We start from the raw sequence: 25,678 nt of genomic DNA, 5'->3' as shown, positions 1-25,678 counted from the left end.
TTAAACTCAGATTAGATCGATTTCTGCTAATTTTCATATGTATGTAAAAAGAAAATCGGGTTATTTACTAGTTGGAAATTAACTTTGCTTTTTATCGTAGCTATTTAACATATGAGGATTAGGTAACCGTATCCTATTTATACTTATAATAATCAAACAATCTGTAAATATCCAATTATCAAAATATCGAAATGACTATATTTATTACAATTTTCTTTTTTTACTGGTCACTGGATAATTAAATTTTCTTTCCGAAAATACTTCATCCATTATCAACTGAAAGAAAATGATCAAACATTTCCTTCGTTCCGTTTACATTGCCATTATTGTTAGAAGATCAAGAAAATCGATTAACCCACAACTCGGTCACACAACATTTATAGCCGAGTGGCCAGGGATTAATTAAGTGCAGTCAGGACAAGCTTGCTTGGCTTGCTCAGGACATGTTCCGAGTACTTTGAGCGGCGCGTGCTAGTCGCGTGTCGTACGCGAGCACAAAGTAAACCCACCCTGTACCACCCTACCAGTGCAACCACGTGCGACCACTCACCGGATAATCTCGACCGAGCATACGCGACCAAATAAATAAATTAACCAACGCCGACGGCTAACCGTAATCCCAAATCCGCGATCCTTTTTAAATTTACTTACACGCTTTGAATTTAAAATACGCTTGTGGGAATTTTTTATTAGTTATGTCTGTCACTGTTTTAAATAAATCAGTAAAGTAACATACAAATTGAAAGAAATAATAAGCTACAATAATGATAAAATTTGTAACAGGATGCACGTAGGTTTAGTCCGTGTAAAACTGCTAGTCGCACTGATTATTGAAATGAATCGTGTCGCCATAGCAAATTGTACAAATTGTAAGACTACCTGCTCGCAACGACTTCATAGCGGACTAGCAGTTTGGCGCGGACTATACCTAAATATTTTCTGTGTATAAAATAGAGGTTTGTTTTACACATTCATACACCTTTTAAACATACACCTTACTTCTCAGTCGGATTGTAATGAACTGCATACAATATTATTTTCCATACATAATATAGGTGTCCGATGTTTAATTTAATAAATAATTGGCTAAGATCAAGTCGAACTCGCACAAGGAGGGTTCTGTTCCGTTCCACCAAAATTTTCATATATCTTTTATTTTTAGTATTTGGAAATTTGAACTATGTAAAAATTTCAAGTGTGTTCTTCGTTACAGTTCAGGTGATAGAGCCCTGTGACAGACTAACTGACAAACAGCTAAGTCTTAGTAATAGGGTTCTGTTTTTACGTGGGTACGGAACCCTAAAAATAGACGTTTAAGGTTGTTTAATATACCGAAATAAATAAATACAATAAAAGGTGTTACCTATAGAGCGAATAAATTATTTTGGTTAAAAAGAAAACCTTATATTGCATAAATTGTAGAGCTGCGGTAAATCTAAACGTTTGTGTATTACAAAACTTTCCCCGGAGCTCGTTAAAATAGGGTTTATTTTTATTGAATTCATGATACGATCACGAAAGTTCAGAATTATTCGCAACAGTGGTGAATTTTTTTCTCGCACTACTGAATAATCCGTGAATAGAAGTTTTCGTATCGGTGAAAATGAGAGAGATAATTTTGATTAGGTAACGAAGTATTGCAGTTACTCGTACAGTAAATGTCATGTGGTGGCTTAGCGTGACTTAGAATAACACCACCATTTTAAGTGGATGTTCTAGAAGGGGAGAGTGGGGTATCCAGGTTCTATCTATTCGTTTACCACACAAACAACTGCGGGAAAAAATGTTCGGAAGACTGCTTTATTGCTCACCGAGAGTTGTATGGGTGATATTTTTTTCGACGGACAAATTTCAGACTGTTTATTCAAGACCCTTATCATATTTCAAAGTCTAGAGATTTTTTTGCCGAATTCGAGTACACCACTGCTTTTAGATTTTCACTTAACAAAGTTATAGCTACGCCCATGTACCAACATGTACTTTCATCTGCCAATTTGAATTCGAGCAGCGTGGCGCTTTTAAACAGTTCACGAGAAAAATAGCCTTTAGGATATAAAAGGATACCTATTTGTACTTAAAAGTATAAGACTTTGTAACTAAAGGTCGTTCAAACACCAAACCAACTCAGCACTTCAGAACAACATCACGCAACATTTGTGATGTAAGTTGACAAATAAGTCCCACACAGTTTGATGTCGGGGTCGAGCGGGGCGTGGCGGCGTGTGTCGCGCGTGTCCGCCACGCGGCGCGACAAGCGCAGGTCGCGCGAATGCCGCGCCGCGACAAATCAATTACAGGGCCGACTGGGGCTCGCTTCCGAATGGGAATTAGCACAAAATTATAGACCTCGCCAAATTACTTGTTTATAGCTGAGGGTGACGCGCTAATTTATAGACTCAATGATGCAGATTGCTACTAGTAACTAATAGACGCCGTTGCGCCATTCACACGGTTCTTATTTTTTTCGATTGTTGACTCGACGTGAACTGCTTGTAAACCATTTTTAAAACAAAATTTAGGTTGTTTTGCCTTACCCTTATCATGTGCATGTTTTAAAATGAAGACAAAAAATAAAAATATAATTAAAAAAATACATTAAATTAATGATTAAAAGCTAATCATCAACACTCGAGACTCAAGAAAGTCGTCGGGAGATGAGGCTAATTGATTAAGATTTTTAAATTTGGTAGGTACTGGTTCTACATTTCAGAGAATTCAATAGATATTGATACCATTGATAGTAGCAGTAAGAAGTCGGAAAGCAAATTATAACAAAAATATATCAAACCATAATCCATAACAATACTGTCATACTAATATTGCATAATAATGCCTCATGTAGATATGTAGACGTTCAAATTATTTGATTATTACTTACCTCATAACAAATTAATTTATTCGCTAATATAGGTACCTACTCATTACCTACTCATATTAGCGCTTAAATTAAAATGTAAAAGTCTGTGGATGATATTAATTAAAATAACGTAATTAACATTGTCAGCTTATGAGTTGAATTATATTCACGCCATGGCCGTGGTGGTTTCAAAATTAGTTTTCATTTTCTCGCTCCGAAATACCGAAAGCCACGCACAAATTACACCGGAGGTAATTCAATATTCTGTATACTGTAATTTATGCGCAATGTATATGAAATTTAATAAAATAAAAGCATTTCTATATCCAATTCACAACTGTTCTTAATCTATATTATTCCCGCGCAAAATACAACTCAAACGTCAAAAGCGTTCTTTTTATTTTTAACCGACTTCAAAAAGGAGGTGGTTATCAATTCGGCCGGTATCTTTTTTATGCTAATTAATAAAATCGTACCAGCCAGTGACTATATACATGGGCATTTATTATAATAAAAATAACACATCATGAAAATAACACAAAATAACTAATTCAAATAATACTATAATTATATAATTTGAATATATTTCTAACATATTGATCAGTTATTAAACGTTAATATGTATCAATTGTAATTGTGTAGTATTTTATTTTGAATGGTGATATAATTAGGAGGATGCCCGGGTCACCATCGTTACACCTATTTTTACTGCCAAAAAGTGAGAGAGTTTTGTTAGATAGATGTGGATGCTGGCTGGATTACACAAAGGTCGATCACCTTATTCCTCAAAAGCATCTCATCTGTGCTCGACTTTAAGCAGGACCCCTGTTTTATATGGATTTGGTCACACATGTCGGGGGCTAGATTTTTTTATATTATAGAAGTAGCAGACGAACATGCAGTCCACCTTATGGTAAGTGGCTACTGCCGCCCATTGACATCTGTAATCAACCCCAGATAGGATTAGATATTCCTACCTGACGTCAGCCACAGATGCGCTGCTACCACTGAGGACTAAGCTGGAACGCCTCGGAAAAGTCTGTCTCCCTTACCACACCCTTCAAACCGGAACACAGCAGCGCCTAACACTGCTGTTATTAGGTAGAAATAGGTGTGGCGGTGGTGCCGCCGGAGTCGAACCACAAAGGGTTCTACCACCTTCTACCTAGACACCTTCTAGAGTAACCACTTAGCTTCAGGTCTACTGCATGCACGTGAGCTACCTAATTTGGTGCTGTCTAAATTTATCAGTAAAATAGTAAAATTATTCTAAAGTAAATATATATTAAATATACTTAATTGTTAACAGACGCACCTACTACAGGTAGGAAAACTGTGCACCTGACACATACGCAAGGCATATAGGTAACGCCGGCACACGACAGTGAAGCAGGTATTAAACGGACACTTAGTTAATAGATGCCTTCGATCAACAATACCGACTGATCGAAGATAGATACACAAGACCACAATTACCTCAACAGTTGTAGATTGACGTATATACCTATATAGTTCCAAAACGGTATTGTCCTCGGTGGAGAGCTGATAGCCTCTTGGGTGCTGCATTTTATTGCTTGTCAAGAACACTCATTCTCCCACCAATCATAGCAAGTGTTGACGATCGATCCAAACTGCCTGGTCTCCTTCCTCTCTGCATCTCCGAGGCGTCGGTTCGCGACAACAAGACCGCTAGTGAAAATTACGATCATTATTTCTTAAAATCCGCATATTTTTTTATGAGACGGCGGACGATAAAGTTTATCGAAAGTGTATGTATTTATGTTCATTGATGGTTCTTCGTCTAAATTGATTGGGTAAGTGCGGGTTCTCTATTTTTAATAATTGTCTTATTTACGATTTTAACTTGTTGAAAATTAAACGGGAATTTTGTTATCAATTTTACATGATGAGCTTGAAATTCTTCAAATATCCCCGATTCGGATGACAATACTGAGAGTCATAAATGAGTAACGAGACTATCAGAAAGATGTGTCGCCTATCGGTTCATATCATTTGCAGAGTCATATGATTCTAAGATGAACTATAATGCGTGCAATTTTTATCTGTCGAATTTTTGGTAGTACAATTTAGAAACAATAGGGATAGAGAACGTTTATTTTTATGAATTTGTTATTTTTTGGAATGTACATACGAATATAATAGATTTGATCTCCATTTAAGGTTAGGAAACAGTAACATGCAATTAAATATTCAATTCTATTCTTAAAGGATAGGTTGGGTATGGTTATAACAGGATATTTAATTAAAGTTCTGCACTTCGAGCTCGAATGCTTTTCAATTTATGTTACGTTAATTTAGTAGGAAATCGAAAATGTCAGATTTACAGTATCGACACAAGTCGAAATCACAGAAATCAAAGTCGCAAAATTAGTAGAGCTCCAATTAATTTATAATAACTAGGTAGGTATACAGAAAAGAGTAAGAATATAGTTTGAAGAGTACGGTCGACAGATATGAAGTATGGCCACAATTATTCGGGCTGAAATCCGTATAAATCAGTCGTACTCATGCCAAAATACCACTTAATGCAATTTCCTCTAAAATCGAACAGGCCCGGCCCCTTCCCGCCCTTATGTTCGTGGCACCGCCCAATAGCTAGGGGATGATTCTCCCCCGGCTCACACACACATATTTAGACATCTAAAAACAAACTTTAAATACAGTGCCCTATAGCACAAGGTTCGACCAGACCTTCCGGCTCTCCCCACGCAGGATAAGACTCAATTGTGTGGTATAAAATTATTTCACTTACTGTGTACAGTGTCAGTCTAGTCACGTTTTTAAACTAATAACTTCAAGGTGATTATCAACTTTGTGAAATTATGTCGGGAACACGGACGCAGATGGCAGACTCTTCCACGTCTCCGCCTTTGAGGTAAGTTTTCTCGCTGAGATTATTTATAATATTATTAATTAATTTATCCCTGGCGAGAAAAGGCCGTAATAGTTTTTTCAAGTAGTAAGGTGCTATTTTATAATTGGTTTTATTTGAAAAGCTCAACTGGACATTTTAATCGTTAAAATCAAGAACACTAAACATAAAAGTGAACGTTATTTTTCTCCCTGTGTTTTATTTATTTTATAGTAATTTGACAGAGAATTTTATGTGAAAATACAGTGATCAAAGACCTCATTTATTACTATTTCGTTAGTTTAAGCTTGTTTAGTTAACTTATAATCTGTTAGGTTTTGCAGCTTTTTTATATTCTACTAGTGTTTTTATTGCAGTTTTTCACCTTTTATTTTTGCTGCTAAACATGATTTTTACTTCTTGTATTGTAAAACAAATCGTGAATAATATGTTTGGCTAAATTAATCTCGACTTATTTTTGTATTTTTTTCATACTCTACTAGCTTTTCTCTTTTATGTTTTCCAGCGAAACGATAAATTTAACTTTGATGTTTATTTATTTAGTGTACATTTATAGCGAATAATGAAAACTATTTAGCAAACTGTCTTCCATTTTGTTTCAGCTTTTTTTCATATTCTACTCATGATTTCTATTTTGTTTACCTATAACTTAATTGTTGATCATTTTTATTCGGGTGATCGAGAGTAGTTTCGAACGTGCATGATACATGAGTAAGGTGGTAGAACCCTTTGTGGTTCGACTCCGGCGGCACCACCGCCACACCAATTTTTACCTCATAACAACAGTGTTAGCCGCTGCTGTGTTAAGGGAGACAGACTTTTCCGAGGCGTTCCAGCTTAGTCCTCAGCGGGTTGCGGCGCATCTGTGGCCGACCTCAGGTAGGAATATCTAATCCTATCTGGGGTTGATTACAGATGTCCATGGGCGGCAGTAGCCACTTACCATCAGGTGGACTGCATGCTCGTCTCTGCATGCTACTCCTATATTATAAAAAAAAACAAGCTTATACTTATACATATTTAATTTGATCAGTGACAATCGTCGTCTGGACTACACGGGGCTGAAGTTCACGTACGCGGACGGGTCTGACGACGAGGCCCCGTCTCTCACGCCAGAGCTGCCGTCCTGTGTTTACGCCGCGGCGAGAACTCGGTTACAGCTCCCCCTGGCAGCCTACGTCCATCAACATACTCGACAGCTGCACACAGGTGTGTATGTAGCATAATAAAGCTGGTTAGATTATTGGCGTTATTGCAGGATTATATTGGACGTACATTGTACACGGATAATTGGTATTATGTGAAATTATCGGTGTAAATTTTTAGTTTGAGAGAAATTTATGCTTTTGCTTTATGAGTACATTAATGGTCCATCATCAATGTACAGCAAAAGCATAAAGTGCAAATAAAGCCTTTTAGCCTGAATAAAAGTTTAGCGGCGTATCGAAAGAATTCTTACTTTATTTTTCAATTTCATAAATTCTAATATCAGACGTCGTTAATTAAGTTTATATTGCTGCATACGTTTTTGTTAGATAAACGTGAGGTGGGAAGACCTAAGACATTAGTAGCAAACATAAGCCATGCGATTTTTCTCGTTATTCTCAACTCATTTAAGCAATGCAGCCGTGTTTATATGCAGTTGGTAACCTTACCTAATTTTTTGAACCTGGATCCAGACTGTTACTGCTGATATAATTCTGCAACAATATTATCTAGATGAAATAGTTTTTTTTAAATTATCACTTTTAACATTGGCTGGCGACTGTTATATATACAAATTGCATTATTATATTGGTCTTATATAAGTTTAAATGTGTAACAGAGTACATTTACTTATTTTTGCATTTATCATTACTTTTAAGGCATGAAATGTACGTAACCTCGATATGTGTCGAATTTAATGTTAGATAGTGAGTGCTATACATAAACTTCGTAAGTGATAGGTATGTGATAGATGCGAAACCCACAGGAACTGCAAATGCCACTAGTATTGCGGCACCTTTGACATATCCATACCGATAGACATCCCGATGTCCACCGAACACCTCGGCTATGGCTCAAAGAAAATTATTATAGAGGTGTTAATGTACGCTCGGATCTCGGGGTTATCTTTGGGTTTTCGAATATCAATTTGTCATACATTGTCGATACCATTGCGATATCGAAGGGAATCAAAACTAGTATTTTTTTTGTTTTGTTTGTAACCTATTTCGCATATCTGTCAAAAGTTCGACCGTGGATAACCAATGTCCGTATAAAAAAATAAAAAAACATTGAACGGATTGAATATCGTATAAAAGTCCTTTGAGGAAGAACATCCCTAAATGCTGGTATTGAGGTATGTTCTTCTTAAATACTGTTATTGAGGGATGTTCTTTCGCAAAAAAAATTGAAATAAATCAGAATTTATTTCACACAAACATCTCGCTTACCTGTTCTTCTTTATTGATCCTAGATGTATTAAAATCCACAGCTCGTCAAAGGATATAGGGTAGTAACTGTTATTATTAGGCTGAGATTCATGCACCAATAAAGAATCGATGATCTAAACATCTAAAAGTTAATTAAAAGCTATGGAATCTACTAAATTTTATCAATGCTGTGGACTCGGGCTAAAGCGTTCTTATTTTGAAAGTAGAACTGAATTCTAGAGAATGTGGAACCCTTTGTATTTCAGCAAGAAGAACTCTGAAGAAGGTAGAACTCTGCTATGGTTATCTAGCTATGCTTATTTCTGCCTGATAATTAACATAGGTATAGGGCAGACTACTTAATTAAGTACCTAAACGCAGCTATTGTATGGCTTGAAGATTGCGGTTAGCCAATGACACTTGCCTATATATGATATTCCAACATTGTTTACTCAAGGACACTAAACCATCCGTGGTCGGCCTCAATCCAATACTATCTGTGGCAGATGGGTGTCTATAACAATTTAACAACAGGTTGACTAAACGCTTTTCCGTCCTAAAAGCATAGCAAGCCGTGCCCAGGCTCCCTAACCTCTGGGGCCTCAATATATTCGCTTACTCGACACTTATCTGTTAAAAATACAAGAATTTATTTTAATATAGATGAAGCAAATGAGCCTGTAGTCTTGTGATCTGAATCTGAGGGTAAGTGGTGCCAGCCGTCCATGGAAAGCTATTATCAACTCCTGAAAAGTTATTTTTGAAAGTGGTAACTAAGACCCTCTATGGTTCAACTCTGACGTAATCACCACCGCACCTATTTCTACATAATAACAGTAGTTTTAAGCGCTGCTGTGTTCTGGTTTGAAGGGTTTGGTAAGGAAAGCACACTTTTCTGAGGCATTCCAGCTTGATCCTAAGGGGTAGCGATGCATCTGTGGTTGACCTCAGATAGGAATTTAATCTCGTCTGGGATCGATTACAGATGTCCATGGGCGGCAGTTGCCACTTACCATCAGATGGACTGCTTGTCTGGTATTTCTATATTATAAACACATATAGAACTAAGTTGGAACGTCTCGTCTAAGTGTCTCTTACTTACTACACCTTTTAAAATAAAACCAAGGCAATATTGTCCTATTTTTCAGCTCCTGGTGTTCAAATTCAAATTCTTTATTTGCTATAACACAGTTATTATGCACATACTACAGTCCAGAATGTTTTACCTATATGAGGTTTGCGAAATACAACAAAATTATTATAAACTAAAATTAGTTAGTAATTAAATTATGATACCTGAATGGCATTAGTTGATTAATTAATAATAATTACATAAGCATCAAGTCAATAATCATATTAAATAATCCATCTCCAATAATCCAACTCTATAAATTGTTTCTGTAGATGGTCTGCTGGAGTACGACTCCACTGATAAGTAGAGCCTGGTTCAACTTTAATTTATTAAATTTATTTACCAAGGCTATATTGTCCTATTATTCAGCTCCTGGTGTTTGTGCAGATGGTCTGCTGGAGTCGTCGGTGGAGCCGGAGTACCAGTGCGGCGGCTCGCCGTACCGCGTGCAGCGCGCCGCGGCCAACGTCCGCGAACGCCGTCGCATGCTGAGGTCCGGACCCAATGGGTACCACAATATTTGTTCATCCAACTATATATCTTCTATTATAGTATTAATAACGTGGCGTCACGCGCGTTACAACAACTGAAATCTAGTAATTCTTGTACTGTCAGGTCTTCAATCATTAATAGCCATACATAGACTATAGTCTGATTCATAATTAGGTGTCCAAAATGTAAACAAACAAATGTCACTGTCAAAATTAACAAGAAACAAAAACTTTAACAAACTCACCAGAAAACGAAAACTTTACAATTATTCACAATTTAACAAACGCGCTATGAAAACAATAATACATTCGAGTTCAATTCAATCATGAAAAAAAAATAACATCAGCTACGAAACTTAAAAATGACGGCACAACAAATGTTCTAGGTTCCGATTGTGTTACCATTGTCACATTTTAATTTTCTACCATAAACCTTGTTTTTTTATTTTTATTAGTATATATAGGAACGAAATTGAGGTAATATAAATATTAGAAAATGTGAATTGATCTTAATTTTTTTAGATTATTATTTTATTATTGTTGTATTAATTTAATATTGTCAAAAATAAGAAACTACCATTTGAAACGTATTTTCTTAATAGGTCAACACCTTTGTTTACATTTTGGACACCTAATTATGAATCAGACTATATGTCATTGTAGTCATAGGATTAATATTAATGAATAATAGTGTAATTGGATTTTTAGAGAAATATGTTTCCGTGTCAATAGGACTGTGTGTTACTGTGAGGAATTGTGATTACGCTCAAATTCTATTGCATGAAGTTTGACGAAATTTCTTTTCGTTCCATAACTATTGTAACGCTATGTCTAATTGTCTATCCCAAGGGAACCATGCATTTTTCCTATATAAAAATACCCTACCTGCTATTCCATAATGTACCTAACCTATTTAAGATTCTCACTGACCAATTTCATGCAGATTAGCTAACAGGTGTGATGGAGTCAATGAATGGAGTAACAAAAATCCGCCCAAATTTTCAAATTTAATAATTTAAAAGGATTACATCTTCTTGAAAACACTTACTATTGTAGAAAATACCTACCAATATCTATCGACGTTCATGTTATTCATTTTATTTAAGCTTTACAAGAATACTTTAAAGATAATAAAGCTATGGGATATTTCTTAGCTATAGGATACTATCAGTATAGAATAGATATCCTTGTCGTTTACTGATGACGTGTACAGCTGTATGTTAAACACGTTCTACTTAATCAACTTTTAGTCTCATTTTTCCATAAAGCGCCTACTTAACATAAGTTACATATTACCTAGGACGTCCTTTTAATTCAATGAAACAAGTCACGTTATCAACCCATTATTGTCCCACTGTTGGGCAAGGGTCTCTCCTCCGCCGCGCTGGCCAAGCGCGGATTTGTAGACTTTACAGACTTTCGAGATATTTTTTATATAAATCTCTTAGGTATGCAGGTTTCCTCACGATGTTTTCGTTCATCGTTTTAAACAAGTGATAATTAATACGCACGTAACTTTGAAAATCAGAGGTGCGTGCCTATGATTTTAACTTCGGACGTCTCGTTCGAGAGGCCGAGTTTCTAAACCATTGGGCTACCACTGCTTTTCAATAAAACACGGGTTGATGGTAATTACTAAAAAATGAAACACGAGTTGATCGTAATTACTAAAACGTGTGTATGGCGTTGTAACTTTAGCAGTATAAACTCGGCGTTCGATGAGCTGCGCGTGCACGTGCCGACGTTCCCGTACGAGAAGCGGCTGAGCAAGATCGACACGCTGCGCCTCGCCATCGCCTACATCGCACTGCTTCGAGAGGTAAGCCTTTTTTTTTGTTATCGAGGGGGAAACCTTCAAAAGGTACCCGACAACGTGGGAGCGACGCCGGGTTATGTGGGATTTTTACCGCACTAAAACCCTGGTGGCCGTCCTCTGCGCTGTGTAGAGGGCTCCGGGATCTCCAAAGGAACGCAACCGGAGTCCTCTTAGCGCGTTGCCCCGTCGGGCTCCGCCCAGGTGAGCTGGACACTCGCCACACCATCTGGTGCGTACGACGGTATGCGACCACACATACCGTCGTCCTTCCCGAGGCCGCTGGTCGGGCGGTTCAAGCTCCCACTCTTGCCGCCCGCAACCGCGGAAGCCCCCTTTTAGTCGCCTCTTACGACACGCAAGGGATACCGTAGCCCTATTCTGGTCCCGGAACTACAGGGATATCGAGAGGTAAGCCTAGCAACTCTTATTCCCCACTAAGGCTGAGATGCATAGAGCGTTATTTGACTTTGCTCTGACTTAGCATTAGACTTACCTAAGTTCAAGTCGGTATTTATAAAGAAATCTTTCAATACGTCTGAGCGCGAGCTGAGCAAAGCCTAAGTTCACGAAATCGACCACTCAGCGAAATCTTTGCTATTCGGAAGATATATTTATCTTTAGAATGGTCTTGCACTGAGTCACTTCTTGTCAGTTGGCAAAAGAATACGATGCATTTTCATTTTTTTCAGGCAAATGATAATGCCTCTTGCATAGTACAGATATAATTCTAGGATTTCTTTTTTATATTAATTAGTTTTGTTTAAAATAATACGAGTTCATGGCACCATTTTAAGTTTATAAAAACCATATTTTTAAAATATTTTTTAAATGACTGTCAAGAAGATGATGCTTGGAATGTACCTGAAAGTTTGACTATGTCGTTTTCTAGCTCAGTTTATTCTCAGCCCGATTATGTCTATATATTTCAAATTTAAGATTACGCTTAGGATAGTCTTAGCCAAATTCAGCCTTAGCAAAGTCAGAGCAAAGAAGAGAGATTACAGCCTAAGAGGTCGCCACCCGACGACTAAAGCTAGAAAGGGGGTGTATAGTGGGTGGGCATCCCCGAGATGTAACCATAACGCGTGGCGAAGCGGTAAACATGGCGGTCTGCCGCGGTGGGTACAGGTTCAATCACCGGTAGATAGATATAAATGATTTGAATTTTTGTGTCTGTCTGGGTCTGTGTTTGTGTATTCACGACACAAAGAATCCTAGTGTGGCGCTATGAGTAGAGAAACTGTTAAATCTTCTGTTAAAAATATTGATAACTTGTCCAAATGTTCTTATCCATCCTTAATTTTCATATATCTAAATGGTTGTCTGTAGTTTAAACCGACACCGAAGACGAACTTTCAACCAAAACCGAAACATTTTTAGACGTATAAAAATTAACACTATTCGCTATTTTTTTTTTTTATTTGGACAAGTTGCCGATATGTTTGAATGAAGATCAAGTAGTCAAGATACGCAGGTAATATGCAGCCAAACAACTCAAAAGTGTCACGTAAGTATGTTAACGAAACCTAAACTTAGATCGAAATATTTTTTGGCCAAAACTAGGCTGAAATCAATGCGAAACCGGTTGGTCACTAGTTTCTCTTCTCAAAACCACACATATTTATCTGTCTCGTGGATTTCACGGACATATTAATGACGAATACATAGCGTTTAAATATAAATCTAAATTCAATGCTGCCATTTGCCTAATTATTTCAATTTTTTCTGGAAGCCTTCATAGGTAGGTATGTGCTATCTTTAAGTCATGTAATAGTGTCGTCCAGTCACCACATTCACAGGTATTTAAATAGATACCTATTATATCAAAGTTGAAATAATGTGTTTTTATTCACTGCTTTATATTTTTTTTTTACTTTTCGTTACTGTTGAGTCGCGGCCTCACGGGCCGACGGGAGCGTCAAGCCGGGGGTCCATGGCATTTTGCCAATGGCTCTAAAATTTTTTATCGCACAATCAACTGTTTTACGCATAAAATGCGCTTTCATATGAACTATTGTGACAGGTATTGGACGCCGACTACGATCCATTGACGTATGTGGAAAAATGCCTGAGGGGCGAAATCAAAGCCGAGCGCGCTCACTGGAATACTAGTGGTAAGTGATTTGCGGCTTTTGTATGCCATTTCCGATATGTGGTAACGAAAAATGTTCACACGAAAAAGGTTTTTTAAAAACAGGTGTAGTGGACGAGAATGCAATCCACCTGATGCATGGCTATTGCCGCCCATGGACATCTGTAATCAATTCTGAATGTGATTAGATTCCTATGTGAGTTTGGCTACAGATGCGCCGCTACTCGTGAGGACTAAGCTGGAGTGCCTCGGCAAAGTATGTCAACCTTACCACACGCTTCAAACCAGAACACAACAGCGCTAAACACTGATTTTATTAGGCAGCAATAAGTGTGGCGGTGGTGGCGTCGTAGTCGAACCACAGTGGGTTCTACCACCTACCACGAAATATCGGCAATATATTTTTTTTTAAATTCTATGTACTACAAAGTAAAAAATAATTCAAATAAGTGTTGATTTATTTGTTTCGTTGGATAACGATGTAAACAGCGTATCTAATATGAGCGCCGACTTCAGAAATATGTACTAAACCAACATTTATTTATAGTGACATAGAATTCGGTTGTATTTTTTTGTTAAAAATTTTTTTCACCCTTTTTATATATACAATATAAAATTGTATAAATGTGATCATGAATTAAGGTAAGGTCTGAATTTACATTGATTGCAACTAGGGTTGTTGCGAATATCAGCATCCGCAACAAAAGATCCTCCTCCTCAAAGATCGTTTATAAACACAAGTTGTCATCAAACAATCATTCGATTGTATTGACACCGTAATTTGGTCAGACATCAATAACTTTCGATCATAATTCAATCAAACAGAATTATGTATTCAATTCATAATGCCACATCCAGTGAAATGTGCAATATGACCAAATATTTCGTTATTGAACAAAGACACGACACGGTGTAGTTTTTGTAAAATAAATAACAAATAAATGCCGATTTCTGTGTCACTGCAGAGTGGAGGGCACTGAAGTGGATGTTGGTTTGGTACATGGTTCTGAAGTCGGTGCTAAATATATTTCGTTGGATAACGGTGTAAACAGCGTGTTCAATATGAGCGCCGGCTTCGGAGATATGTGCTGAGCCAAAATTTGTTTCAGTTGATTTTTGCTTTGTAGTGACATGGAAGTCGATTGTATTTTTAAATTAATTTTTTTTCACCTTATTAGTGATGACATACTAAAACATCTTACAAATGCACTAGTCGACCTTACGATTTCTGAAAGTTCCCCTCGATTTCTCTGGTCATCAGACCCTTATTTTCTTATAATGGAACTACTTTGGAAATATCTTTTTTTCCAACAAAATAAAAATCATCCAGTTCAGTTCATAAACGACGAAGTTATCCGCGAACAAACATAAAAAAGACATATACAGGGTGAATCTCCATAAAGTGCACATATTGAAACAGGTAAAATTAAACCGCATTTTGTCGACAAAAAAAATATAAAAATAATAAAAAAAAATTTTTTTCGGGTTTTACGACCTTTTGATTTTTTTTTTGGGAATTGTGCACCTGAAGTAAATAAATCGCTATAACTTTTAAACTAAGAGGGTTATCAGGTTCAAATAAAAATAACAATGATTGCCAATGATAGGCCGTACTGATCCATGAAAAAAAAAAAACAAAAAAAATCATCTTCCCAGGAAAAAAATGTCAGATTAGTGCAAAAAAGCACTTTTTTTAGGTAAAATTTTCAGAAATCATCAATTTCCTCAAAATAATCTAGGCATTTAATTTTTTTATTATTGTTTAATGCAATTCTACGTCGTATTAGCTTTCAAACACTAAAAAAACCACGCCTCTAACTCAAGTATAAAGTTTGCTAGGAACGTTTCAAAAAAGATACTCATGACGCGACGCACGTGCGCCCTAATAAAACTGGTATAGTCCGACCCATAATTAGATGTCCAAAATATAAACAAAGAAAACTATCAAAAATATGTTTCAATGGTAAATTCATGGTAGTTTCTTATTTTTGACGATATTAAAGTGATAAAACTGTAATAAAATAAATCTTTAATAATTAAAAAAAAAACACTATTTTGTATGAAAAATGTTATTTATTACCAACACCCTTAAAAACTGCCTTTGTTTAAGCGCTCGTAGGAAACTTTATACTTAAGTTAGAGGCATGCTTTTTTTAGTGTTTGAAAGCTAATACGACGTAGAATTACATTAAATAATAAAAATAAAATAAAAAGCCTAGATTATTTTGAGGAAATTCACGATTACTGAAATTTAACCTAAAAAAATTGCTTTTTTCACACTAATCTGACTATTTTTTCCTGGGAAGATAAGCTTTTATGTTTTGTTTTTTTCATGGATCAGTACGCCCTATAATTGGCATTCATTGTAATTGTTGTTTGAACATGATAACTCTTTTAGTTCAAAAGTTATAGCGATTTATTTACTTTAGGTGCACAATTCCAAAAAAAAAACTTCAAAAGGTCGTAAAACCTAAAAAAAAATTTTTTTATTATTTTTTTTATTATTTTTGTCGACAAAATGCGGTTTAATTTTACCTGTTTCAATATGTGCACTTTATGGAGATTCACCCTGTATACGGTAGAATTGAGAAACCGCCTCATTTTGTACAGTTGGTTAAAAAAGACTATTCTCGTAAGGGACGTACAAATACCGCAGTATAAAATATATTTATTATGTAGTATTTTTAAATATCAGCATCAGCATCAGCTGATATTAATCTGAAATAATTGGCCAAGTGCAAGTCAAACCCGCACCTGGAGGGTTCCGTACAACCGATTTTTTTTTTTTATTTCTAGTATTTAATATTGCAGCAGCCATTAAAGTACACACATTCTGAAAATTTGAACTGTCTCCTCTACCTCTAACGGTTCAAAAGTTAGTTGGAAAAATATCGAATAGCAGTTTGTTGTATGGAGACCTATGTTATTTTTAGTATTTGTTGTTATAGCGGCCACCGTTATGCATACTCGTAAGAATTTCAAATGTCTATCTATTACGGTTCCAGAGATGGAGCTCTGTGACACACGGACAGACGGATAGACAGCGAAGTCTTAGTAATGGAGTTCCGTTTTTGGAGTTTACTCCTTAAGAAACGATTTGAGTTATAAGGCCCGGTACGGAAATTTTATGAGGAGTAAAATCAAGTGTAACACGAAAAGTTGAGGCGTAACGGTAACCAAAATATGAATCAAGAGTGCTTTTATTAATTTAAAATACAGTAAGTTCAAATCCCATATGAAAGTAATTATTACAATAAAAATAATTAGCAATATATAAAACATTAAAACGTCATTAACTAATTTGTTTACATTTTTGCATAAATTAAGTTATAGGTTTGATCATTTATAAACACTGTGAAAAATATGAACATTGGCGCCATAATATGATTAACAATCTTTTATGAACGTTTTTAAAGAAGAGTAACATATAAAATCAGTAAGCAATTGAATAAGATATAATATTAGCAAAATAAGTTTTTAACATAAAGAGGCTTTTGTAAGTTACTGATATATTAATTTAACTTATAAAAATGGATGCATTATTGATCAGCACCATCTATCAACGATAAACGGGCAAAATCAAAACAGTATTATTTAATATTTATTACAGAATTATTGCTAATGAATTATGTTCAAAATAAGTTATATAAAATTAGCAATACGTTTTAAATGAATTCTAGAATTATAAAACATTCAGAAACAATCCAAATTACATATAATAACATGTTTATTGAGTCTCATATAAATTTCATCCGTAAATTGCAACAAGGATATTTTATAGATGGCAAAGAAATTATAATTATTAAGTTTTAAGTTATAAAACGTTTAACATTGTTTTAAATATAAATAATTATATTATATTAAAATTTACTTTAATATAAACAATTATATTAAGTTACCATTATAATATTTGGAACCAAAATACATAGATTGATAAACTTGCAAACTTACAATTTATAAAACTTGCCACTAGATGGCGCTATTTTATATTATTTTGTAACATACTTTATGTAATACGCATTATTGAAGTAATATAAATAATCCGAATAATTACAGATATATGTTTGTTTCTCTTATCATTTTAGCAGATGCGTTCATTTACCTACCCTTTTTTCTATTCGATATATATCATAATTATCATTCGTAAGGAGTAAACTCCAATCGTGCGTCGTAGCTGACACACACACACTTTTTTATCTTTTAGGTACGGAACCCTCAAAAACCGCAGTTCTGCACTTCAGCACGCGCAATACATTCCCATGTTAAAAATATATGTTACGAAGGCCCATGGAATTTCGCTCTACACTAAACCTCTCTGCACTTTGTTCTTTTTCCAGACACGCCAAAGGAAGTAAAGTCAATAACGGTTTTTAAATAAACTTTCTTTACTTATAGGAATTGCTAAAAATGCTGAAACAGATGTGTAAACAGAAAGGCATAATGCAAACACCCTTTTGTAGCCGTCTTAAGGGTTGATCTAAAAAAACAGTGACCCAGATGTTTCATTGAGTCTAATGATAATTTTTCATAGTGGTTGATTCCAAATTAACGGATTATAAAATAAACTTCCAACCCCTATTTAACGGGTTGATTTTCAAATAATGGAAAAATAAGTGATATATTATTTACAACCTGAAAGCAAAATACCAATTTTCATAGACTTTGCTTCATAATCGGCTTACTTCTAAACAAACTTTCAACCCCTATATTACCCACTTAGATTTTCCATTAATGGTGTTAAAAAAGTTTTATCATTCCCAACCAGAAAGTCAATTGCCAATTTTAACAGTCCTTGCTTCCAAATTAACGGATTTTAAAATAAAATTCCACCCCCTATTAAACAACTTTAAGAGTTGATTTTCCAAAAACTGTGAAATAGGTATCCTATTATTTTCAATCAGAAAGCCAAATAACAATTTTCATAGACTTTGCTAAAAAAGCTGCGGACTTATAAACGAAGTTTCCACCCCTATTTTACCTTCTTAAGGGTAGATTTTCCAAAAATGGTGTTAAAGAAGCTCTATTATTTCGAACCAGAAAGCTTAATGCTATTTTCATAATCCTTGTTTCCAAATTAATAGTTTAAAATAAAATCGATGACACACATTGTTTGTTTGTTCTTTTTACACACAATTTAACATAAAACCTAATATTTACATACATTATAAAAAGGAAAAAAGTGAAAACACATAAAAACGGAAAAAAAATACATTATGAAAGACGCATGCCTCCAGAGAGAATCGAACTCCCGACCCATGGTTTGTTAGACCATTGCTCTATCCTCTGAGCTATGGAGGCTGTTGATTTAAACCTCGAAAACTCCTATTGACTGTGATCAATAGCTACAGCGCATGCGCGATACTGTGCAGGGTAGCCCTTAGGACATTTTTTTCTATCATGCGAGTTTGTATCTTATTATAAAACGAGAAAAACATTGTATCATATTATAAAAAAAGAAAAGTGAAAAAAAAAACACATAAAAACGGAAAAAATATACATTATGAAAGACGCATGCCTCCAGAGAGAATCGAACTCCCGACCCATGGTTTGTTAGACCATTGCTCTATCCTCTGAGCTATGGAGGCTGTTGCTTTAAATCTCGAAAACTCCTATTGGCTGTGATCAATAGCTGCTGCGCATGCGCGATTCTGTGCAGGGTAGCCCTTAGGACATTTTTTCTATCATGCGAGTTTGTATCTTATTATAAAAAGAGAAAAACATTGTCTCATATTATAAAAAAAGAAAAGTGAAAAAAATAATTCGCCAAGTACGAGTCGAACTCGCACATGGAGGCTTCCGTACTACCAAATGTTCATTATTTTAATTCATTTTATGATTATCAACAATACTTAGTCATATGAAACAACAATAGATGGCGTTGGGGTGATGATGAATGATACGTAAATTTTCAACAATACTTAGTTATATAACACACAAATAGATGGCGGTGACAATGGGACGACGATTATACGTAATCAAAGTATAATAAAATTAAAATAAGTATATTAAAATATGTTTTATGGTTCTTATTTGTATTTATTATAATACCAGTTATAGTAGTCTTCCGAGTACAGTTTAACAGTTAGATCGAAAAATGCCGAAAAAATCCGGTTTGTTATATGGAGACCCCCTTTAATATACAATTTTATTTTATTTTTAGTATTTGTTATTATAGCTGCCACCGTTATGCCTCCTCTGTCAAAATTTCATGTGTCTATCTATTACGGTTTAAGCGGTAGAGCCCTGTGACAGACGGACAGACGGACAGACAGCGAAGTCTTAGTAATAGGGTTCCGTTTTTACCCTTTGGGTACGGAACCCTAAAAATCAGCATCAGCATCAGCATCCGCTGATCTAGTAAAAACCTGCATCAGCAACAACCCTGATTGCAACCGCTTAAAAGCTTTAAAGGCGTTAAAATAGGTTCATAAACGGCGAAGTTATGGTTGTTATATTTACATCGGTGGAGGAACGTCAGGGGAACTCCCCTTTCTCCAGAACCCGTCGATGGATCCTAGCCATATTTAAGTGGGACCAACTTCCAATTCGTTGCTACACAATAAAAGAATTATTAAAATCGGTCCACTAACGGCGGAGTAATTCGTGTACATACATAAAAAAATATATACCGGCCGAATTGATAACCACCTCCTTTTTTAAGTCTGATAAAAACAAAGTCGCTTTCTCTGTCCCTATATTCCTATGTATGCTTAAATCTTTAAAACTACGCTACAGATCTTGATGCAGTTTTTTTAATAGATAGAGTGATTCAACAGGACGGTTTGTATGAATAATACAATCATAACATACTAACCAAAAAAATCCTCGATGGCATATATCTTTGTTGCGTACTCCACAATAACCGTTTTTATGATTTAAAAACAAGACAAAAATTAAGTTCATAATAAAATGGTTTTAATAGATAGCAAATATTAATCCTTATCGAAATAAATTGTTTAAAAAAATCAAGCGTTTAATGTAAATAAAATTTGCTCCTTATAGCATGTATAACATTTTGCGGGATGAATATAATAGCGCACGCGCTATCAATACAGATGATTTTCGTTCGGTTTGATAGAAAGTAACCATAGCATAGAAGATAGTATCGACTGTTTTCCTTAATTCATTATAAAATAGGAAACGAGGACGCAGTATACCTAGAAAGTGGTCACTAACACGAGCGTGTTCTGTTGGAGATCCCGGAGTTCTCCACCAAACGCTGAGGACGGCCACCGGGGGGGTTTTAGTGCGGTAAAAATCCCACATAACCCGGCGTCACTCCCATGGCGTCGGGTACCTTTTCAAGGTTTCTCCCTCGTCAAAAAAAAAACCAAAATAAAAGGGCGCTGCCGCGTCCTGCTCGCTTAGATTTATATTGTCTTCCAACCTAACCTAACTAAATAGTCAATGATGAACTGGCTTTACGATTTCATTAGAACCTACACCAAATATCTTCAAACCTTACTCAATTATTCCCATTGGTTGAGGAATTGCATATTTTGACTCCGAGGCACATTATCAGACCCTTAAATAGACAATGATAAACTGGTTTTGCAATTTCATTAGAACCTACACCAAATATCTTCAAACAAAACTTTATAATACCCATCAGTTGAGGAGTTACATATTTTGTCTCCAGAACCCACTCTGATCCTCATCATATTTAAATGGGACCAACTTGTAGCAATTATCCACACACGAAATTAAAGGCATTAAAATAGGTTCATAAACGGCGAAGTAATGGCTGATATATTTACATGGGTGGAGGAGTTCCCCTGATTTTCTCTGGAACCCATCAATGGATCCTAACCATATTTAAGTGGGACCAACTTCCAGCTCGTCTCTACACAATAATAAAAGAATAATTAAAATCGGTCCACTACCGGAATAATTCGTGTACATACATAAAAAATATATATATACCGGCCGAATTGATAACCACCTCCTTTTTGAAGTCGGTTCAAAAAACGCATATCGCATATTATGTAACGGGTTGAGTACCCGTCACATAATAAAATGGTTCTACCACCGTTAACTACCTACGCAACTATCGCTGACGTGATAATAGCCAATAGACGGTCAGCCCTAGATTATTTTATTATTCTATTATTGTATTTTCTTATTTAGTTCTTTCGCCGTAGAGATGGTAGAATTCTATAGGTTGACCTCGGAGACACTACCGCCACACCTTATTCTGGTTATTAACAGCATTGATCAGGGCTGCTGTGTTCCGGTATGAAGGGTAAAGAAGAGTTATGGAAACATCCAAGGCATCTTTACTTAATTCTCAGGACTTGCAACACGTCTGCGACAGACCTCACTTAGAAGTCTAATCTTATCTGGGATCGATTACAGATGTCAAAGGACGGCATTGCAAAATCTTCATCTATGTAACTAGATACTCTTCCAGGACATTAAGTGTACAGTTTATCGTAATAATGCTATCTTTTTCTAGACTTGACCGCCAGGCTGTCCTGGATCAACTGGGAGAACCTGGGTGTGAACCCACAGCGACGTAGCGTGCTCACGTCGCTCGCGCTCAGCTCCGACAACTTGCAGTACACACACAACTGATCCATTTCTCTTACTTCAACACAACGCAGACGAGTACGCAATATCTACTTTAATATTCATAATAAGTAACTATGGATGTATTTATAAGATATATGTAGGTACTTCAGTATCGTCCGCACCAAACCGCTAGTCCGCTCCGAATGTAGAAACGAGTCGTGTCGCAAAGGCAAATTGGAGATATTAGAGGGACGTAAACAGTGCATGCCTCCCCCGGCACCCTCCGTCGCCCACGGGTACATAGTGCAGTTAGTGTGCCCTTACGTTATGGAGTATATGCTAACTAAACTTGCGCGCAACAAGAACGGACTAGAAGTTTGGCGCGGACTATACACGTTTGTTTAATCATACATTCATACTACTATAACCTTAAGTTCAAATGTAAAGTAAAACAAACATCACTTTCGTTCCATGTAATATCCAATTTCCAATATATCAGAGGATAGGTAAACTTCAGTTATAGGTATCAATCGCCAAATTTTGATTAATTGCTTTGTGTAAAGTGGATGGTGAAAAATGTACAACCTACCTTACGCCTGTTGTAATTTAACTCTTTTTATATCCAAAATGTATATTTGAACATTTAAAACCGGGTGGAGCTAACATTAAATAGCTCTTTTAAATATTGTATTAATTGTCTACCAATTCTATTTTAAAATAAAACAAAAGTAAAAGCAGGTGAGAGCAGTCAAACAAAACACTGTTGGCTAATAATACATTTATTCAAAAATACAACTTAAAAGCTACTGACAATATCTTAAAAATACAATTTTAATAAATACTAAGTACTAATCTGCGAAAAAATAAAACTATAGCGTTGAGAAAATTGCTCAAATTCCAATTTTAAAATCAAGAATAGGTTTCATTCACAGACATTAGGTACAATACAAATACACGTCTGTGGTTTATTTCCAAAAGATATTTGAAGACTACATGCTTATTCTTATAGGGTGACCTTTTTTGCTATCAAAATCTACCATCAAGGCAGTAGATCAAAGTCAAGCCACCCCCAAACTGAACCCCAGTGATATAATGCCTATACCAGGCATGCACCATATATATTTTTAAATTTCGTCGCTTACTTGTATCCTCGTTTGAGAAACGAGCAGGTAATCTCATATTTATATTCATATTTGTAATCTCAGCAAAATAGCATTTTTATTTTTTTTGCGTCCATCATGTAAAGCGACACAACTTAATGTTCACATTTACATAACTTAAACTTTATTCGTCTTCTTGTCTTCCATTTCAAAATATAAAATATCTTTAGTAGTATTGAATGGATTTAAAAAGACGGCATTCTTCAAAATTTTCGCTAATTATTCTATACAATAATGATTATTTTTAAGTAGTGTTATAGTAGTATAGACTATTGTTATCTAATTATAATTTAAATTTATAATGTCATTTATGCTACCATTGAAACACATAAGCAATGAATTAAACATTTTCAGTAAGTGATATACTCTATATTAAATGACGCTAACAATAATTAATATTATGAATACTTACTTAAGATAAAATAATGAATGTATGGACAATCATGAAATTCACTTATCGAGCTGAGAAAAACAAAACGAAAAATAAGTAGGTAACAGTGAAAACTCACGGGGCGATTTTCAGCCACATCTGGGCGCGAACGCAGAATAACATATTACATATTTTCAAACTCACGTGTGGCATATTATGAAATCGTCTGAAAAACGCCCCATGAATTTCAAACATAATAACAGACTGGATATTAATATTTTGTGACAAAATAATTACAAAATTTCATACACCTACGCAATGATTCAAAAGTGAAATCATAAATCATTACCTTATTTAAAAATTGGTTTTAACTAAATAGGTGAACAATATATTAATATTAAAACTACCATTTACTACCACCCCTCCATAAGCTCCCACTTGTTATTTTTATATACAACTATAGAGTATATATTAATCGAATAATGTATTATTATAGCTATTACTTTACTGTGTTATATATTAATATTAACCACATGAAGCGTATAAACGGCACTGGAATGTCATTCGTTAGTAGTGGAATCAGGTTAGTTGGAGTACATAATTACATGTATGTAGTATGTACATCATCTTCATAGCGTGGTGTGACGTCGCGAATTGTAAAAAATGTGGCCAACAGCCTATAATTTCAATCGTATGATTTCACCCCACATTCGATATTACTCCAACTATCCTCACACTACAGCATTACATTCATGAAAAACTATTTCTAATGTATTATCATATAGGACAAATTAATAAGTATCATCTGTATTACTATTGTAGAGTCAAAACTGTATTATCGTATATCGTGCTCTGTTATTCTAATCTTATCAATAATTGTTTACATTATCAACTGCATATTTAGGCTAACGGTCCATTTGATGCTACCTCCTGAACGATAGTTGCGTAAGGTCAGCCGTCTTGTCATTTAAGCTACTCAGCTAGCAAGCTTGAGCCACTAACTCGGGCGTCAAGTTTGTTGACTGAGCGACCGACGAGAGGCACATGATTGATTTTATTCAATAGATTTATAAGTCTCGTTAACCACTACTTATACTTGCTCAAGCGATAGCACTCAATGGACGGACAGCGTTATTATAAATCATAAGTACTTCAAACATAATTATATTAATACAGTAAACGTAAATAGTAACATTCAGTCAAAAATAGCGAGATGATAGATTTATCTTTTTTACGTATTATTTACTCTAATACTTTTATATAGTTTCTAGTCAATTTGGTGCAATATAAACAGTAACACTAATACTGTTGCTATTAGAATAATTTAGATTATATTATTTATTAAATGTAAACAATGTTTAATCACGCATAAAAGTAACTAAAATAAATAAATAGAAATAAAATGAATATCGTTTTATTTATCAAATGTCTCCAGTAAATAATATAAATTTATTCACTACTTAAAGAATATTTAACATAAGACTAGTATAATTACTAATAGTAATAATATCACAAACACCTACATAAATATGAATAAACATTGCTTACAACGACGGCAATATATTAATTTACTCCAGTACAAGTGAGATTTTGAATAAAATCATTATTACGAACCCACCATTCTCACTCAACTTCCCTATTTAAATTATTGTAACCATGATACAAATCAAAAAAGCTTGTATTTTAGCCTACCATAATTATAAAATCAAACAATCTGGTAACATTATTGATACTCATCCTTTCGCGAACAAATAATTGACGGGCAATCAAGGACAGATCAAACTTGGTTAAGATAAATTATTTTGTGTATTTTTTCCGTTTATATTTTTTAAATCTTGTAATCAAACGCGGGAATAAGCTTAGACTCCAGGAAAACGCACGTCAAGATATATTATATTTTTTATACATTCAGATAAGCTGATAAGTAAAGTCCTCATATAAT

At 35.1% G+C, this 25,678-nt stretch overlaps 1 protein-coding gene and 2 non-coding genes across 3 annotated transcripts; 1 reads left to right on the top strand and 2 right to left on the bottom strand.

Moving 5' to 3' along the window:
* Nucleotides 1-5,627: 5,627 nt before the first annotated feature.
* Nucleotides 5,628-25,372, top strand: Fer2 (basic helix-loop-helix domain-containing Fer2). The gene is made up of 6 exons (XM_073074982.1): nucleotides 5,628-5,753; nucleotides 6,784-6,959; nucleotides 9,684-9,804; nucleotides 11,486-11,606; nucleotides 13,627-13,717; nucleotides 22,151-25,372. The coding sequence occupies exons 1-6, from the start codon at nucleotides 5,701-5,703 to the stop codon at nucleotides 22,267-22,269; spliced, it is 681 nt and encodes a 226-aa protein (XP_072931083.1). The 5' UTR covers nucleotides 5,628-5,700; the 3' UTR covers nucleotides 22,270-25,372.
* TRNAV-AAC (transfer RNA valine (anticodon AAC)) lies at nucleotides 18,921-18,993 on the bottom strand. Its single transcript has one exon. It is a non-coding gene; the product is annotated as a tRNA-Val (tRNA).
* On the bottom strand, nucleotides 19,208-19,280 carry TRNAV-AAC (transfer RNA valine (anticodon AAC)). The gene has a single exon. It is a non-coding gene; the product is annotated as a tRNA-Val (tRNA).
* Nucleotides 25,373-25,678: the final 306 nt, after the last annotated feature.

The sequence above is a fragment of the Epargyreus clarus genome, unplaced genomic scaffold, assembly GCF_041222505.1.
Source record: "Epargyreus clarus isolate Ecla_fem2 unplaced genomic scaffold, WU_Ecla_fem_2.2 ptg000007l, whole genome shotgun sequence".
NCBI classification, from domain to species: Eukaryota; Metazoa; Arthropoda; class Insecta; order Lepidoptera; family Hesperiidae; genus Epargyreus; species Epargyreus clarus.
Note: the sequence above shows the minus strand (reverse complement) of the source record. Positions and strands in the feature narration are given on the sequence as shown.